The 20240-nt window shown below is 45.1% G+C and overlaps 1 protein-coding gene across 1 annotated transcript in view; it reads right to left on the bottom strand.

Moving 5' to 3' along the window:
- Positions 1-20240, bottom strand: part of oca2 (oculocutaneous albinism II) — a 559961-nt gene that overhangs the window by 194472 nt on the left and 345249 nt on the right. Inside the window, exons 15-16 of the mRNA XM_038818856.1 lie at positions 11173-11305; positions 2163-2310 (exon numbers count right to left, since the gene is read on the bottom strand). Coding sequence (XP_038674784.1) covers positions 2163-2310; positions 11173-11305 — 281 coding nt within the window. The remainder of the gene's footprint in view (positions 1-2162; positions 2311-11172; positions 11306-20240) is intronic.

Raw genomic sequence — 20240 nt, 5'->3', positions numbered from 1 at the left:
TAGCAAAGTTGTGGAAACGTTGGACGGATTCTTCTGGCAGGCTTGGCGGAGGGAAGAGCTTCTACTTAGGGAGGAAGGTGGTGTTACAGAACCTCCATGGCCTTCTCATCTCCACCCGCCACCAATTAAGGCCATTAAGTGGCCAATTAAGACCACGTAAGGGCCCCATTCCACGAGTGTTGGTGTTAAACGAGCTCCTGGAGTGGTTTTCATTGCACAAGGAGGTCGGGGATAGATGTTCCAGGATATATTTTTCCCCTTATGCGAACTGGCTTTATCGTCTAGGTTCATTGGAGATGTGGGTGAGAAATATCTCTAGCTGGCTATCATGTTGTGTGCGGCATTTTCTTGCCATGCCAACCTCATGAATTCCTGTTTACAACACCCCTGTGCCTACTGAAACCCTTATCTACTCTTTCACCACAATAAGGATTAATTCCGGTGATATTTCCTCCTCGAGTGGCCCACTTTCCACCATCAACAAACATTGGCTAACCCAGAACTCGATGTTCTGAGCATTTCCCCCACTTTAAGTCCCACATCAAAGTTGCCAGCTGGATTACTAGTCTTAAATCTACCCTCAGTAGATTTATTAAACGACTAAGGTTGATAAAGGATTTGAAGCCACTGCAAACTAGGATGGGGACCAGCTCTCATCCCACTGAATGATGGAGCAAATCAGAGGAGCTGAATTGCCTACTCATGTCCCTGTGTTCCTAAACATCAACTTCCCGAAGCTTCGCTGTCTCCCTTTGAACCAGCAGCATTTCAAGACTCTCAGTCTCATTTCAGCATCCTCCCTTTCCTGAGAAGCCTTCTCCAGTCCATCCGTCCCAGCCTCCAGCTTTTCACTTTTGCTTGTTCCCTCCTGCTCTGCCTTCAGAGACCGATGTTTCAGCCGCTATGAACCTGCTCTCTGTAACTTTTTCTCCAAAACTTTATTTCCCTCCTTCATTGTAGGCTTTCCCCTTATTTTAATCTTTATTCGGGTATGGACAGCAGTTGGTCAATGTGCCCAGCCAGTTTACATTCATTTTTGTCTTGCCTGCACAGAACATACTCAGAAATTATGGTTACTTGTCCTTAAGTCTAAAAGGGTTGGAATTCTCGGGCTGTTCCCACCAGCAGCGCACCCCCGCATGCATGTTTCCTGGCAGCGTGGGGTGGCTTCAATGAGAAATTCCATTGACAAGCGACCGGGGGGGGAAGAATGGGAGCGAGGTGGGGGGGGGGTAAAGAATGGGAGCGATGCAGCAGCAAGAAACACGCGACTGGGGGCATGGAGATTACAGCCCAGATTAGCTTTAAAATGCACGTCAGACAACTAACGAATAGCGAGTCATTTTAGACTTTGCGCTGGTAAGTTTAACATCTCACTCCTACCCTTCCAATGAGGTCAAATCAACAATAGATTAGTGACATCAGAGAATGAGCAGACTAAAAGATGTGGACATCCACATTGCAGCGAGTGAACAGGAGACAGAGAAGGATCATTGGATTGAATAAAGCAATCAGCTCTGGCCCAAGGTCACAAAAGGTAAGGTCAGGTTTTTCTGGGGTGTCTCCCCCAGTGCCCAGTTGGTGGCCTGCACTGGCGGGTTGTCCATGTCCCATCAAGCGAAGCTGCTACCAGCCTTTGAACCACAGATTAGGACGATTTCACGCATTCAGGAGAAGCAGGCCCAGGAGAAACACTGTTCAAATTGAAAAACAGTTTGACGTTTGTGCTGTCTAACATAATTAATTGTATCCAGGAGAGCCCCAGACTTGAATCAATAAGCAGACCTCGATGTCACTCTTGAACAGCAGTAATGTCAGCTGACACGTGCCAACTCTTCTTCCTCGCTATCATATAGGTGAGATGGTGAGAATTAAATCAGCGTGAAACATGGCAAAACTAACGGGCGTTGGGACCATTGCAATGGGAACTGAAGTGTGGAAGCTGGGTACAGAGTCTCAATCAGTTGTATTTAAATATAAATCAACAAGTGTTCCAAAAGGTCACTTACAGCTGATAGACATGCAGAAGTTAGAAAGAGTCCCACTGGGAACCCCGCTTAAAGGTAACAGTTCAAGCATTACACGGGCTATGATTTAATGGCAATTCTACAACCTCACCAACAAAGCTTAAACAGCAAAGAGCTAAAAAAAATAACACAAACCGTTGAAAGGTCCTAAGTTTTTTCCTGAGCACGTTCTCCAGATTGAGAACCTTTTGCATTAGCAGGCACTTCACTGTGGTCTCCTCTCGGCTGGCGGGGTTAATGCGCTGAGCTGTGAGTCTCCAAACGTGAATCTCATGTTTCAGCTCTGGGGTGGGGAAGGAAGAACAAAGTGAGGAGGTTAAATAGACAGACACAGCACAAAAACATAGCAGAACAAATGGACAGTCACGAGAGACGGCAAAGACATTTCTATACCAACATTTGTCTTCCGGAAATACACTGGCAAAAAAGAGCTTGCGATTCAAAGGTTTTCCAGGGGCTCTAATCTGTGGAACTCTTCACCTCCTTCATTCTCTCCCCCACCCCACCCCTCTTCTACTGATCTGCAATCCTAATTGGCAAGTTTAACATCAGCCAATTAGTATATTTTAATAATAACCTTTACTAGTGTCACAAGTCGGCTTACATTAAAACTGCAATGAAGTTGTTGTGAAAAGCCCAAAGCCGCCACACGTCTGTTCGGATACACAGAGGGAGAATTCAGAATACCAATTCACCGAACAAACACGTCTTTCGTGACTTGTGAGAGGAAACCAAAGCACCCGGAGGAAACCCACACAGACACGGACAGAAAATGCAGACTCCACATTGGCAGTGACCCAAGCCGGGAAATGCACCCCGGTCCCAGGCACGGCAAAGCAACAGTGCTAACCACTGTGCTACCGTGCCGCCCCCTATTTAACTATAGTCTTCCCTCGCAGTCTTTACATGCTTTGCTCCTTAACGGAGACTTTGAAATGGAAAGGCTCATTGTAAGTGCCCAACAGTTAGAACATTCTTCTCATTTAGTAGAACTTAAATATAATTTCAAAATCATGGCTGGGATTCTCCGAGCCCTCGCGGCCTTTGGCGACCAAAGAATCGCCGCCAGCCGCGTCCGTGCGGTCGACGCGGCGCCAGTCGGGGGCCGTTGAAAGAGGCCCCGGTAGCGATTCTCCACGGTCGACTAGCCGAGTTCCCGCCGGCATGGCTCATGTATGGCGTCGCGGCTGCGGTGGCTGGCCTTGTGGGGGGCAGGGGGGTCAGTGTCCGGGGGGTAGCCTCCACAACGGCCAGTTCTGCGATCGGGGGCCACCGATCGGCGGGCGTGTGATCTTGGGGGAGGGGGCCTACCTTCTTCTGCGCCGGCCTGCTGTGTGGGTCCGCCATTTTACGTGGAGCTGGCACCCCAGGTGTCCTGCGGCCGGATGTTGTGGGCCCCGTATCGGCAGCAGGAGATGTGCGGTGCATGCCAGGGCCCTGCAAGCCCCCTTCAAAACGGAGAATCACCCCGGACTTTTTAGAAAAAAGTCCAGAGTGATTCGCACCCGTTTTCTGGGTGCGGGTGTGGAGACATAGCCCCATTGGCAAATCCCGGCCCATGAATCTCAGGGGTCTTGCTAGAATAGATAGGGAGCAACCATTTCCACTGCAGTGAAGTCCATATTTAATGGGTGGGGTAGATGTGAATTTTCTTTATTCAGTCTGTTGCTATTCTCAGCCTCAACCTCAAGAAGACTCGAGGCTTTTACCAACTCGCCCCAGCATAAGATCTGGTCTCTCCTTTAATCAAGATCAATGCAGACACCGTACCAAACGTGGAACATTTCCCATCCCTGGGGAGCCATCTCGCCTCTAAGGCTGACATCAATGTGGAGTTACAACATTGTACAAAATCCAAAAGCGATTCCTTCAGATGCCTAAGGATGAGATTCTTTGATGGCCGCAACATCCACGCTGACACCAATATCTTTGTGTACAAGGCGGTCATCACCCAACTCTTCTATACGGCTCAGAAACTTGGACTACACATAGACGCCACCTCAAGGTCCTGGAGAGCACTATCAACGCGATCTAAGATGGATTCCCTGCATCAGCTGGGAGGACAGGCGTACTAACATCAGTGTTTTTGAGGGAGCCAAGGGCACCAGCATCCAGGCCATGGTCATCCAAGTCCGCTGGGCCCGCCGTGTACTTAGGATGTCAGAGTCCCAGCTGCCAAAGCAAATCATCTATACCCAATTCAAGGAAGGTTTCTGAACAAGAGGAGGACAAAGGACACCCTGAAGGTTTACCTCAAGAAATGCAACATAGACGTCAACGCCTGGGAGACCCTTGCTCAGAACAGACCTACTTCGAGGAACCTCCTGATTGAAATGACACAATTCTTAGAGGGCACTGGACAGCAAGAGGAGGCCCAGGAAAGAAGCCTGAGAAAGGAATACCAGCGATCTACAGTCGAAGGATCGATCACACCTCCCAGGAACACCTGCCAAGTGTGCAACGAAGATGCAGCTCCAGGGTCGGGCTCATCAGCCACTCAAGAACCCACAGAACCCGTGGGCAATAACACAGTCTCTTAGGTGGACAGTCATACTCATTAGCGAGTGATCGCCAAAGAAGACGATGGTCTAGAATGCACTGGACTGCCTGAACAGGTAGTGGAAACAGACCCAATACTTCATTTGTAATTTTCACAAGGGATTACAAGGTCAAAAACAATTCAGGACTATAAGGAGAGAGCAGGGGAGTAAATCTAACTGAAATGCCCCTTCAAAGTGTCAACACATGATTGATGGTCCAAATAGCCTTCTTTTCTACTGTGTAATTCTATGAATTGGTTTGGGGGTCAAAAGACGCACTAACTGAAGGGATAGAAATGTTTCAGGGAAGATTTCCAAGTTTGACAATGTTACGCTGTCATCAACCAAAATATACATATATTTTTAACTTCTGAAGACATAGGGCACGAGCTACCAGCCATGCCGCGCCCAGATAGCAACACACCGTGGCGCAAATGGGCAGTAATTGGCAGGAGACACCCAACCCGGCACCCTACGCCTCATGAGATCTTACGCGATAACGCGAGGTGTCGCAATGTAAAGCCCCGCTCATTGTGGGTGAGGTTACCTTTTGGTAAACCTGCCTATTAGAGAGAGATCCAAGCTAGTCTCACTCTAATATGCAGTTTCCTGAGGTAACTAAAACATTGGGACCTATCCCCTGCGCCCTGGAGGCTTCAGGTGAGCGCCGGTCAGTGTAGGTTTCCTCCCGCAGTCCAAAACTGTGTAGGTTAGGTGGATTGGCCATGATAAATAGCCCCTTAGTGTCCAAAAGATTAGGTGGTGTTACTGGGTTACGGGGATAGGGTGGAGGAGTGGGCTTCATTAGGGTGCTCTTTCCAAGGGCTAGTGCAGACTCGATGGGCTGAATGGCCGCCTCCTGCACTGTAAATTCTTTGATTCTATGAAGTCTAGCTGCCCTGTGAGAATAATGATTAGGGAGGAATTTTACGCACTCCTACACCCCCAACTGCTTTCTGAGAGATGCCAAACTGGGAGCAATGGTTGTGGGGGGGGGAGAGAAACCATGCCCGCCAGCTACTTTCCTCCGCTCATGTTTCATCTTTTATCAGCAGCATGGTCTCTATGTGGACAATTGGTGGCCACTTTAGGGCCTGCTTGCACCGCTGTTGGCATTTTAACAGCAGTGGGGTGGTTCCCATGCCACATGGCGTGGCCCACGAGATAGACCTGAGTGGCTTAACTGAAGGCTGGAGGTGTCCTCCTGTTCACGCCTAAGCCGGTTCTTCGTTCTGCAAATTCTCCTAATTTCTTCCTGGTTGTTTTGTCAAATCTCTTAAATCTGTTCCTCTGGTTACTTTTCTGCCGATGCAAACAATTCCTCCTATACTCTGTCAAAACCCTTTGTCATATTAACTGCTGCATTAAATCTACCCATAACCTTTGCTGGTCCTCCAGCCTCTCCACAAAACTGAAGACCCCCATTCCTGGGGCCATTCTAATAAATATCCTCAGCATCCAGACGAGGATCTTGAAAGCAACAGTTGGAGAGAGCATATTAATGTTTATCTGGGCTGATGAGCTAAGATTGGTCAAAAGCTTCACTCGTCTGTACCTATTGGCCTTCTTATTGAATAGGAATCATTTTCATTTAATTGTGTAAAATGTAATACGCAGACGTTACAATTTTCATTTCAAAAATAATCATTATAATATTGAAGTGGTAAAATTGCTATAATGTATTGCGTTCCGAAGTTTTCTGGAGTACTGTGACATATTCACCCCTCCAGGGTGAATCACTGCATTGTGATTAATGGGATCTAAAAAGAAGGGTTGCTCTGTTGTTAAGGATTAGAAATGACCATCGAAAAATCTCTTCAGAACAGAATGCTTCTTAATGTCTTTTTCTGCATTTCTTCAGGAATTGTTGACTAGCATAATTGTGTAACCTCAAATAGAAAATCTTAGAGGCAATGTCCATCGAGATGATTATTTCATAAATATCAGTTCAAGGACAGCAGTGCAAATATGAATATAATTCTACAGTAAATAAAATAAAAATAAATTTATATCTTCACCGCGGACTGTTTTGTTGACCTCGGTCAATTGTAAAGTAATCACATTGATATAAACGTCTCGGATATTCCAGGTGGAGATGCATACAAAATAGTATTGCCAAAATATGTTTTATACCAGCAGTCTTCATAAGATCATTTTCAATCTCTGGGAGATAGGTCATACCAGCAACTATTGCAATGCAATAGAAGGCAAAATAACCAAATCAAACAATCTAAGCCAGTGAAGTCATTTCACTCGGAGATCTAAAATAGACTCCAATTACGTTTGACTTTAGATTTGATAATATTTGAGGGGACTGCGAGATATCAGCTTGGCTTCCCTCTGATTGAGAGGGTTATGGTTTTGAACTGCCACGTTACCCCGACACGCATCAACCCCCACCAATGTCGAAAGCACAAAATTCAAAGCTGATAGTCAAGTGCAATTGTGAGAAATCTGCCACATTGGTGGAGATGCTCTGACCAACATGTATCATTCAGCCAATATCACCAAAAGTCAATGTTTCATCTCAGTGCTCTGTGCAAAATGGCTGTTGTGTGACAGGGGTAATGGCAATAATCTCACCATGAGTGATTCACTAAGTATAAGGTTCAGTATTCTATCCATCCACAGTCAAAATGCAGAAACTCTAGCATTGCCCTTTAGATGATAAATACAAAGTTGTTAGTCTTCATTAGGCTGCATTCTGCTCATCGAGATAATTATAGGTGCAGGACAAATGCATATTTTTCACCCATGATGCAATTTAGCATTTGTCTAGACAATTAAATATAACTTCCCCATTAATTTGTTAATGCAGTGTGTTACTGGTCCTAAATAAAAAGGACACAATTATGCGTGCCAAAAAGGGCTAGAAATAATGGGGCTGATGTCTTTCTTACTGGCTTAAATCGGCAGAACAGGATTGTTGCTATAGAAACGCAGATGTTTTAAAAAAACGAGTTCCCGGTAAGTGAATAACTAGGCCTTCACTTGGAGACATGCAATGCAACTTGAAAACGTATTTTTCTTATTTTCTTTTAGTACAACTGCAGCCTACAAAGCAACCTTTAGCTTCTCAAATAATTTGAATGCATTAGCTGACTGGAACTAACTGTGAGTCTGGTAAATTTTCTCATTTGTGCCTGTATTTAGAACGTGGCATTGTGTCCCCAATTAAATCCCTTGACAGCTTAAATTTACGTTATTACAATCTGTGATAGATGGTAGAAGTGAGAATAGACTTCAGCTAGTCTCATTAATCTGGAGTTCAGGAGTCCTTCGTAGAATGAAATGCAATTTGCAGAAGTCAAAATCCCTTGTCCTCCATCTCGCCACGAGGTAAAAAAACAGGGTGCGTAAGTGTTGTATAATTCCAGTTTTTCGTTTCAGTTTCAGTCCCAATGTGCATGAAGATCCAAATCCCTTTAATCATTTTTTTAACAGCACATTTAAATTACAATGCAAAATGGGAAGATCTACGTATATCCTATATTCAGCCTGCCAACTAATTCAATGAACACAGGTTACTGAAGATGCCTCCTCCACTAAATTTAGCGCCAAAACCTATTCCTTTTTCATTCTCTTTATACACCCTCCTGATTTAGGTTCCATTTTCCACAGGGATTGAATCAAATTGTTTGCTTCCAACATTGAGAGTTTCCTCTGGACTGCGCTATGCCTGTCCAGTTAATATGTCGCATATGGTTCTCACTAATAGTGATTCATCCCAATTAGGCATCATTGTCATTACTGGCGGCTTAGTGGCACAGGGACTCTGCGTTCAAGTCCCACGCCAGGACTTCCTGGCCAGCGTTCGTGATGCAGTTCAGTGGGCTGATAATCAGCTAGGAATCCTTCCACCACCTCCCAACTATTCCCCAACGAGGAGGAAAAACAGAAAACAGACGCTAAAAACAAAATTGCTGATGCTTTCAATCCCTGAAAGGAATCCTGGGTGAAAGTTAAAATCTAACGAAGAGACGACTTTGTTTAAAGTTTCTTCCCACAACTTGGCAACGAGGAAGGAAGTACGCAACGCTCAGGATTCCCTGTCAGGCTCGACATGTTGGGAGGTGGGGTGGGGGTTGTTGAACCAGAAAAGGGCTAGGCAGGTAAGATTTTAGATTTTATTTTAGATTCCCTTGTCTTGCATGACTAAAACTTCCCCCCGGATTGTGTCCAGAGTAGCTCTCCATCTTACCGAATTGCCCAGGACTATTCCCGCTGGCCTCTGCCGCAGCATCCCGCCACCTCAAATTCACACTCCCGCCCACCATCCCAGCAATGTAGCGCGCCAGTTTGGGAAGGAGCAGGAATTGTTTATGGAAATGAGGTCAAGCTGGCAGATTCTTCAAACCCCACACTCTCCAGGCACATTTCAGTGCTCGCACCCACCATTTTATTATAACTTCTTTCATGGGGAATGTGGGCGTCGCTGGTTGGGCCTGCATTTGTTGTCCCATCCCTGGGGGGCATTTAAGAGTCAACCGCATTGCTCTGGATGTGGGGTCATGGTGTAGGCCAAACCAGGTAAGAACGAGAGATTTTATTCCCTAAGGGACATTAGTGAACCAGATGGGTTTTTACTACAATCGACAATGGTTTCATGGTCATCATTAGACTTTTAATTCCAGTTTATTTTTATTGAATTCAAATTTTACCATCTGCCATGGTGGGATTCGAACCCGGGTCCCTAGAAAATTAGAGTGTTAAAAAAATTAATTTATGGGATGTTGGTGTCGCTGGCTGGACCAGCGTTTATTGCTCGTCCCTAATTGCCCTTGAACTGAGAGGCTCGCTGATTCATTACAGAGGGCATTTCAAAGTCAACCACATTGCTGTGGACCTGAAGATACATGCAATCCAGAGCTGGCAAGGATGGCAAAGGACATTAGTAAACCAGGTGGGCTTTTACAACAACTAACAATGGTTTCATGTCACCATTAACCTTTTACTGAATTCAGATTTCACTATCTGCTGTGGTGGGATTTACCCCTGTCTCCAGACTTAAGAACATAAGAACATAAGAACTAGGAGCAGGAGTAGGCCATCTGGCCCCTCGAGCCTGCTCCGCCATTCAATTAGATCATGGCTGATCTTTTGTGGACTCAGCTCCACTTTCCGGCCTGAACACCATAACCTTTAATCCCTTTATTCTTCAAAAACGATCTATCTTTACCTTAAAAACATGTAATGAAGGAGCCTCAACTGCTTCACTGGGCAAGGAATTCCATAGATTCACAACCCTTCGGGTGAAGAAGTTCCTCCTAAACTCAGTCCTAAATCTATTTCCCCTTATTTTGAGGCTATGTCCCCTAGTTCTGCTTTCACCCGCCAGTGGAAACAACCTGCCCGCATCTATCCTATCTATTCCCTTCATAATTTTAAATGTTTCAATAAGATCCCCCCTCATCCTTCTAAATTCCAACGAGTACAGTCCCAGTCTACTCAACCTCTCCTCATAATCCAACCCCTTCAGCTCTGGGATTAACCTAGTGAATCTCCTCTGCACACCCTCCAGTTCCAGTACGTCCTTTCTCAAGTAAGGAGACCAAAACTGAACACAATACTCCAGGTGTGGCCTCACTAACACCTTATACAATTGCAACATAACCTCCCTAGTCTTAAACTCCATCCCTCTAGCAATGAAAGACAAAATTCCATTTGCCTTCTTAATCACCTGTTGCACCTGTAAACCAACCTTCCGTGACTCATGCACTAGCACACCCAAGTCTCTCTGCACAGTGGCATGCTTTAATAATTTATCGTTTAAATAATAATCCCGTTTGCTGTTATTCCTACCAAAATGGATAACCTCACATTTGTCAACATTGTATTCCATCTGCCAGACCCTAGCCCATTCACTTAACCTATCCAAATCCCTCTGCAGACTTCCAGTATCCTCTGCGCTTTTCGCTTTACCACTCATCTTAGTGTCATCTGCAAACTTGGACACATTGCCCTTGGTCCCCAACTCCAAATCATCTATGTAAATTGTGAACAATTGTGGGCCCAACACGGATCCCTGAGGGACACCACTAGCTACTGATTGCCAACCAGAGAAACACCCATTAATCCCCACTCTTTGCTTTCCATTAATTAACCAATCCTCTATCCATGCTACTACTTTACCCTTAATGCATCTTTATCTTATGCAGCAACCTTTTGTGTGGCACCTTGTCAAAGGCTTTCTGGAAATCCAGATATACCACATCCATTGGCTCCCCGTTACCTACTGCACTGGTAATGTCCTCAAAAAATTCCACTAAATTAGTTAGGAGTGACCTGCCCTTTATGAACCCATGCTGCGTCTGCCCAATGGGACAATTTCTATCCAGATGCCTCGCTATTTCTTCCTTGATGATAGATTCCAGCATCTTCCCTACTACCGAAGTTAAGCTCACTGGCCTATAATTTCCTGCTTTCTGCCTACCTCCTTTTTTAAACAGTGGTGTCACGTTTGCTAATTTCCCTGGGTCTCGGGATTACTAGTCCAGTGAGAATACCGCGACGCCACTGCCTCACAGTGCTCTCAGGCAAGAAGATAGCAAATCGGAGGGAAAGGAGGAAAGGAAATTTAATCGAGACATCATAAAATGACTCACCCACAATCTCACTCGGTTCCTTGTTGTACAGCTTTGTGTTCCAGTAAAGCAGTCTCAAGAAGGGAAACGACACGATGAGGACCAAGACAATTCCAACAAACATGTGCCCAGTGAAGGCCGCAAAATCCAGGCCCTGTGGTGAAAAAGAGGCAAGGTGAATGAGAACAAAATTCAGCAAGGGTCAGATGGCACCGTAAACCTTCAATGCAGCATCTTGCTCAAAGGAACAACAGCTTCTCACATTTATATAGCACCTTTGATATAGGAAGATGACCTGGAATATGCTGGCACCAAGAGAAAGAAGAAAATATCAAGAGGGGTGGCCGAAGAGGTGGACTCTTCTTTAACATATTTTTATTAAACATTTTTTAATGAATACAGAATAAAATTTAACAAAACACACCCCCAAACAAAACCACAACCGCCCCCCCCCCCCCCCGATCAGCTGATGGTGACTAGCTCTTTAAAAAACAGAGTGAAAGGACATATCTTTTATAAAACACATCAATTGCGCCCCTTTACGTGTACTTAATTTTGTCAAGGTGAAAATCTCCGTAAGATCCCCCAACCATGCCAAGGCATTGGAGAGAGAAGCTGACCTCCGCTCCAACAGCACCTGCCTGAGACCGGTCAGTGGTGAGACGAAGGCTAAAACATCCGCCACTGCACCCGTCTGCAGCTCTGGCAGGTCTGACACCCCAGGTATGGCCACCAGGGGCTGGGCAGCAAGGTAGCACAGTGAGTGGCACTATTGCTTCACAGTTCCAGGGTCCCAGGTTCAATTCCCGGCTTGGGTCTGTGTGGAGTCTGCACGTTCTTCCCGTGTCTGTGTGGGTTTCCTCTGGGTGCTCCGGTTTCCTCTCACAAGTCCCGAAAGACATGCTGTTAGGTGAATTGGACATTCTGAATTCTCCCCCTGTACACGCGAACAGGCGCCGGAATGTGGCGACTAGAGGATTTCCACAGTAATTTCATTGCAGTGTTAATGTAAGCCTACTTGTGACAATAAAGATTATTATCAAAAATTCCATCTGCAGAATCACTGACCTGGTGCTGAAGAATAAAACCCAAAATCTCACCACCTCAGGACACGGCCAGGATATAGGCACATGATTTTCCGGGCCCCTCCCACAATGTTCACACTTATCTTCCCTCAAACAATCGACTCAGCCTAGCCCTAGTTAAGAGAGCTTGGTGTACCACCTACAACTGCATCAGCCCCAGTCTCAAGCACAATGAAGAAGCGTTCACCATACGCAAGGCCACACACTCTCATCTAATTCCACCCCAACTCTTTGTTAGTCCCCACCAGGGAAGCAGTATTCTCTGCCATTATACTCCTGTAAATTCCAGAGGCTCTCCCCTCTTTCATCCCATGAGCGACAGAACCCTTTCCAGCATGGAGGCTGGCGGCAACACCGCAAACGACGGGAAGACCTTCCTCGCAAAATTCCTCACCTGCAAAAGTTCTCCAACTGTGAAAACCCAAACTTCTGTGATAACTCCTCCGAACTCGCAAATCGCCCCTCCAGAAACAAGACCCTCAAGCCTTCCACCCCCTTGTCCACCCAGCCTCAAAACTAGGCGTCCAATCTTGCCAGTTCAAATATGTGGTTATCTCAGATAGGCGCCAGCTTCAAAAAGAGGTGGATTCTAAGGAGGAGCCTGATATGAAGGAGCAGGGCGCAAGGAGCTTCAAGGCAACAATAATAGAGTTGAGATTTTCATGAATATGAGTAACAAATACATCCAACAGCAAGAGCAAAGAAGCCAAGCACTGAATTAGGCAAAACGTCTCCTACATTGCAAAAGAGACTACACGACAAAACTACTCCACCGACTATGAAGTGCTTTGGGACATCATCGCGTCATGAAAAGCACTATATAAATGTACATTTTTCTCTCTCTTAATTTTACAGAGTACCCTTATTATCCCTTTGATTGGGTGCTTTGAGGTACGTATGCTAACTTCAAATTTTGTGCAGAGTTCTTTATACCTTTATTTCAATTTGCAATATCTGGCAAAAGTCCAAAGGCATTGATTAGATGATACATTGGTGAGTTTTAGGATTTTGGTCGAAATCTAATGACCGCCCCTGAATTGAGGCACGATGTGGCCGGTAAATCTCACAAGAGGTCTCTCGCGGGATTTAGCCAGCCTGCCATGCCTCAGGAGATCTAACGGGATCTGCCCACAATGGGCAGGATCCAGATCTGGCTAATCTGCATATTAAAGTGCTGCAGTAAGTAACACTTTAATATGCACTCACTGGAGTTACCGAAGGCGTGGGATCTAACCGCCGTGCGTCAGAGAACCCGAGTGAGCTGGTCTCCACAAACGGAGATCATGCATACCGGCACTTGCGGGAGTCTCCCAGGGATCGGAAGCCAAAACCTGTTCGTCATCTCCAATGCACAAGTCAGGGGTGCCCTCCATAATAATAATAATCACTTATTGTCACAAGTAGGCTTCAATGAAGTTACTGTGAAAAGCCCCTAGTCGGCACATTCTGGCGCCTGTTCGGGGAGGCCGGAACAGGAATTGAACCCGCGCTGATGGCCTTGTTCTGCTTTACAAGCCAGCTGTTTATTCCACTGTGCTAAATGTTGTCAGAACAGGGGAAAATGGCTTTACGCTAACAGAGGGCAAGGCAACCTTGGATGAAAGTAGACTTAGAAATCCAAAGATAAAACCTAAACTAATTTGAAAGTTTATCGATCTGGGTGAACATAAGCTGACTGGGACCAGAAAGGAGAGAGAGTTTTAATGGTTATGGTGCATGGGAGAGTAATGTCCACACAGGGAATAGTAGTAAAACAATAAAATAGAAGCCATTTTACTTGAATGCATGAAGCTTCCACAATAAGATAGCTGAACTAATGGCACAAATAGAGATAAATGGTTTAGATCTAATTGTCATTACAGAGAATAGGGCCACACCAGGCGTATTTTCAGTGGGGGACATGTGAAATATGGTGGGCGGTTAGCCCATCCCCTCCCCCCACCCCCTCCAAATCCTGCCTCCATAATAAGATATGCAAGGAACCACTGAAATTGGCAGCCCACCAGCCATTTTTGAAAAGAAATTCATGGGCGATTGATCTGTCAGAAAGCCCATTGACACAAACTTTGCGTTGCCCAAGCCATAACATGGCTGGCATGGGCAGGCAGACAAGGGGTCTTTTCAAATACTTTTGTTGAAAAGGTATAAAGGAGGGGGGGGCACACCATTTAGGGGCTCCTTTTGTGCGAGAGGGAACTCCCCCTGCCTTGCTGAGATGATACCCGCACCCAATCTCCAAAATGTCATCTCGCACCACCCTTGGCGCCCCCCTCCCCCGTCCCTTCCCACTATAAAAGTCCAAGACATACCTCAGTCAGGGATCTCCAAGATCCATTGTTATTCTTTCCACGGTCTAGTCACAGTCCCAGCAGCACCTATCGCTGAGTTATGGCACTGCTGTGGGACTCCTCGAGCTGATGGCCAATCTGATTGGCCCGCAGCTCTCGAGGGCGAGACTTGCTCCCATAGTGGGTTGGAAGTGCCATTCTGTGCTCGTTAAAGCTGACACTCTCTTGTTATTTATTGCTGGGGATTGGCCTTGTTGTACATAGTCAGTTTGAAACTGACTTTGTAATGGGGAAGGGATGGTGGCACGCAAACTTCAGCCCTTTATTACTAGGTGACCAAGGTTGGGAAATGAATATTCCACACCATCCAACATTCTGAAAAGATGAACAGAAGGGAAAAGGAAGAGGGGTAGCCCTGATAATAAAAGACAAATTTAATGAGAAAGGAGCTTAGTTCAGGATATCAGGAGTAGAATCCTTATGGGAGAAAATCAGGAATGGCAAGGGTCATAAATGCTGGTTGGAGTAGTTTATAGGATCCCCAATAGCAGATAGAAGCACTGGATAAAATAATTAGCATTCATAGCATTAACTAAGGAATTATTGGCACTTCCAACAAAGGCAAGTTATGGTTATCGGGGATGTTAATCTTCATCTAGATTGGACCAATCAAACTGGCGAAGGTGGTTGAAGATGAGTTTGTAGAATTTTTGGTGACAGTTTCCAGCTGGGATAAAGCTATTTTAGATCTACAATTGTACAATAAGATAATGTCATAGTTAAAAAGGGAAATAGTGATCATAGTACAATTGTATTCCATATTAAGTTTGAAAGTAACAAATTCCAATCATAAACCAAGAACCTTAAGCTTAAAAAAAAGCCAATTTTATAGGTATGAGGAAAGCACTGGCTATGGTTGATTGGAAAAATACAATAAAAGATAGAGGTAAACAATTAGTAGGAAACATTGAAAGAAAATATCAAAAAGTTCAATAAAAATACATACCACTGAGCCATTAACACCCAGTGAGAAAGACCCACCCTTACAAAGGAGGTTAATGATTATAATAGATTAAAAGAATGCTGTTGCAAGGAATAGCAGTAAGTCAGAGAATTGGGAGTGTTTTAGAAACTAGTAAAGGGCCAACAAAAGTTGATAAAAGTGTAAAAAATAGAACGGGAGTAAACCAGCCAAGAACATAATAACGTGGTCTAAAATTTTTTACAACTACATAAGACAGAAGAAAAGTGGTACCTCAAGTAAACACATGTACCTTAGAAGCAGGGACAGGAGAAATTATCATGGGGAATGGGAAAATGACAGAGACATTAAACAAATATTTTGGCCCTGTCTTCAGAGATGACACAAATTGCTTGTCAGAAATAGAGATTAACATATGGGCGAATAAGTGTGAGGAAATTAATTAATATCATCGGGGGAAAAGTGCCAGAGAAACTCAAGGAACTAAAATCCAGCAAATACCCAGAATCTGATATATCCCAGTGTTTTAAATGAGGTGGCTTCAGAGATAGTGGATGTGCTGATTATGATTTTCCAAAATCTGTAGATTCTGGAATGGTCCCAGCAGATTGGATGTTAGCAAATGTAACCCTGCTATTCCAGAAAGGAGCAAGAGAGAAAACAGGGAACGGAGGCCAGTTAGCCCCAGTCATAAGGGAAGTGCATGAATCTATTATTAAAGAAGTCTTAATAATGTACTTAAAAGCGCAGACCGATTAGAACAAGTTAACGTGGGTTTACAAAGATGAAATCATATTTGACAAAATTATTGAGTTTATTATGGATGTAACTAGTAAGGTAGGGAAAGGTGAACAGTAGATGTATACCTGGATTTCTGAAAGGCATTTGCTAAGACACGACACCAAAATCTAATAAACAGGATAAGGGCTTGTGGAGTTGTGGGCGATTTAGAGGGTTGGCTAATGGATAGGAGCCAGAGAGTAGAGATAAATGAGGCATTTTCAAGTTGGCAAGCTTGGACTAATGGAGTGCAGCAAGAATCAGTGCTGGGGCCACAGCTCTATATTCATGATTTGGACAAAGAGCTGGCGGGTAATGTATCCAAGCTTGCTGCCAAAACAAAGCAGCAAGAAAGAAATGCAAAAGGTTAGGAGGACATAAAGAGGGCTGCAAAAATGTCGACAGGTTAAGTGAGGGGACAGGTATATGGGAGCCGGAGTATAATGTTAGGAAGTGTGAGATTACTCACATTGGTCATGAGAATATAAAAGCAGAATATTTCCCAGAGGACTGGGAAATCACACGGGCCTGGAGAATCTGATGCCCTGCCTGATAATTGGATTCACATGAGTCTTAATGACTCATTTGCACAATCCCGCTGACGTGGGGCACAAAGCTCAATCCCTTGCCAGTGGGGCGCTGGAGCACAGGTGTCAATCCCCTTTTCTCCCCTCTCTCTGGATTCTCCGCCACATCGGGAAATCTGCTACCGGCGGCGTGAGGTGGAGAATTCAGGCCTATGTCTGCTAAAGCTGTGTATAAGAGGTTAACAGCTAGGTAGGCTGTGATGTCACTCACGGGAGGGACTGGGGCTGTTTTAGTTTCATTTTCAGCCCTGCCCTGGGTCTGTTGTTTTTAGCTTCTGTTGTGGGGAGTTGTTGCAAATTAATAGGATTTACTAGCAACGATTTATTTAGGGAAATCAACAAGTATTCCTACGGATTTTTGAACTTATGCAGTGTCGTATTATTTACTAGAATAGTAGAGGATAATTTTACAAAGATGCCAATCGTTAATATGCTAATGTAACAAAATGACACAATGTTAACTGATGCTTATATAGCACGATCCTCAAGAAGTCAGAATAAAGGTCAACAACACGTTTTCAGTCTAACCGGTTCTCAGTGACCTTAGCAACAGGTTTTTTGAGACAACATCTGCAAGAAGTCGGAGTAAGGTCAACAACGTGTTTTCCAATTTAGCCTACAGACTAGACACATCTAACTGTTCTGACAACAAGGAAAGAGTTTGGGGAAAGGATTACAGAAAGATAAAGGTAGCTAATACTCACACTGCCTGAGTGCACATCTGAAACTTGCTTAAATGTAAAGTTTGAACCAGGCAATTCTCAAATGTAAATAATGTCTTTGCCAAGTGATCTGCAATGTATGAACGTTACTTGATTTTTTTTAGTTGGGAAGAGTCAATTCCAGAGAATCTTCTCCGAGGTCGTGCTCTCCCAATGTGTTGCCTAATAAACGATCGTTCTGTACCTGAGTCTCCTCTGACTATTTCATTGAAAAGAAAAATACGACTGCAGTTTCATTTTTAGAGTTCTGCTCTGGTTTCTGAGGAAAGAGATGTGTTTCTCAGACTGACTTATTATTTTTTTTATAAATTTAGAGTACCCAATTCATTTTTCCAATTAAGGAGCAATTCAACGTGGCCAATCCACCTAGCCTGCACATCTTTGGGTTCTGAGGGGCGAAACCCATGCAAACACGGTGAGAATGTGCAAACTCCACACCGACAGTGACCCAGAGCCGGGATCGAACCTGGGAAATGAATAAATCTGTAAGCCACTGAGTGCTAACTTTATTAATAGGTGGCATTTGAACTGTGTGTGGATTTTGCTGAACTGGAAGTTTAGAAGTAGATGGCAAAATAAGGTCAAAGAAAAGACCTTTTACTTGTAAGAAATGTTTAACTGTTAATTTAAAAGCTGTTTTCGTTTGGATGTTAATGGGGTTAATCCTGTGTTAATAATAATGTTTGTTTTAATATCAAAGATCCCGAATTGTCAGTGGAACCTGGAGCAAAGTATCCTTTCCTCACAGATTACAGATTGAAAAATGTTTGGGGGTCTCGCCGGGTTTTCTAATATATCGGGTCTGGTCCAGGTACGGCAACATAGGTTAAGGGACTGAGATACGGAGAATTTTCTTTACTGAGCAAAGAGGGTTGGTGATGTGCCATCACTGACTTTATTTAAGGCTCAGATTGAGATGTTTAGTCTCTCAGAGAATCAAGGGACATCTGGAGTGGATATGGGCCAGCTTGACGGGCCAAATGGTCTTCTCCTCCTATTTTTGTTTTGTTCAAATGTTCTTATGCCCCAGCTAAAAGGATAATAAGACACATAGGCCAAGAAGATCTCGAAATAGCTTCTTGTTTTGTGCTAGACTCAGCATAACGGCAGTAAGAGGGTGTTTTTCCTGACCATCAGTGTCTTTCGGATGGGGAGGAGAGGAAAACAAACCCATGCCAACGTTCACTCCTTATGCCAGGAAGTGCAAGCATGTCAGGAAAGGACAGGGTCAGCTCATGTTGCACAGGATCAGGCTCCACTATAGTGACGTAATTCACCAACACTCAAGGTCTACCAATGAAGAGTAGGTAAAAAAAAATGAAGTGCAGTTGGCTCCTGTGAAACAATATTCCAAAATACTCTGCAACTTCAGGAGATGAGGCAGAAGTGCATTATTTAAGGACACCTTAAGCAACACAACAGGAAAATGTTAAAAAAAGGACTTAGGGCACGATACTCCAAACAATTTCTAAGTTAATTCGTGACGGGTTTCTTAGGAGTTTCCTGCCGGCTCTGTCGGCGAGTTCCCCACCATTATTCAATGACACTTAGTCACTTTTTTGGGCCCTGGGGGTTTCTCACTGGTTTAACCCACACCTCGGGCGGGATTCCCCAGCCGTGTCTGCCCAGTGACCGGAGAATCCAGCCTGGGTTCAATGCAGTTCTCCATTGTACACGGCTCAGCCGTGGCGTTCTTGTGGCGAGCAGGCGGGGCGGGGAACTCGCCGACAGAGCCTCCACAGAACCCCACATCCCCCACCCAATGGCAATGTCAGCCCCCACAAACATGTACACTACCCAACACCACTCAAGTGAGGATACCCTGCTCTAAGTCCCCAGGGGTCACCCCTCTGCAGGCCCTCCAACTGCATCCCCTCCTTTCCAGGACTCCCACCCTTCAACCCCTCAGAGGCCACTACCTACCTGCCTTGCACTCTCCCACCCTTCAAATCCCCGCTCTCCACCCTCATTTTATGGGCATGGCCCCTCTTACCACCTGGTCCTTAGCAGTGCCACCCTCGCACTCGGACACCCTTGCACTGCAGCCTCCCTGGGGAGGCGGAAGAATCAAGGGAGGCTGGTGGATCCCGAGTGTGTAGGTCATAAGTAGGTTTCCGACCTACTTCCGGGAGCAGTGTTTGGCCACACCCATTTGGGGCGGAGTTACGACTCTGACATCTCATGGGACGTCAGCGAATCTCGTGAGGTGCGGAGCCTGTCGGGAGGCTCGCTTGAAGCCTCTCCTGGGATTCTTTGGCCGCTTTGTGCTCTCGCTTGAGCGCAACACGGCCGAAGAATTCGGCCCTTGTATTTATATAGCTATTTTCCTGACCACCAGGTGTCTTAAAGAGGTTTTCAACCAATGAAGTGCATTTCACGTTATTCACTGTTGTAATGTAGGAAATGCAGAAGCCAATGTTCACACAGCAAGATCCCACAAACAGCACTGTGATAATGGCTGGATAATTTGTTTTTATGAATATTGAGAATGTCACTGGTGATAACTCCCTTGCTCTTCTTCAAAGTAGTGCCATGGGTTCCTTCATAGTCACCCCAATATGGCAGAAGGGGCCCAGTTTAACATCAACTTAGCCCCCTAGAAAGGTGAGGATACCTCACCTTGGGGGGGGGCATTGACGCCGGAG

Source organism: Scyliorhinus canicula, chromosome 14, assembly GCF_902713615.1.
Source record: "Scyliorhinus canicula chromosome 14, sScyCan1.1, whole genome shotgun sequence".
Lineage (NCBI taxonomy): Eukaryota > Metazoa > Chordata > Chondrichthyes > Carcharhiniformes > Scyliorhinidae > Scyliorhinus > Scyliorhinus canicula.
The sequence above is the reverse complement of the archived record's forward strand: the minus strand, read 5'-3'. Positions and strand labels throughout refer to the sequence as shown.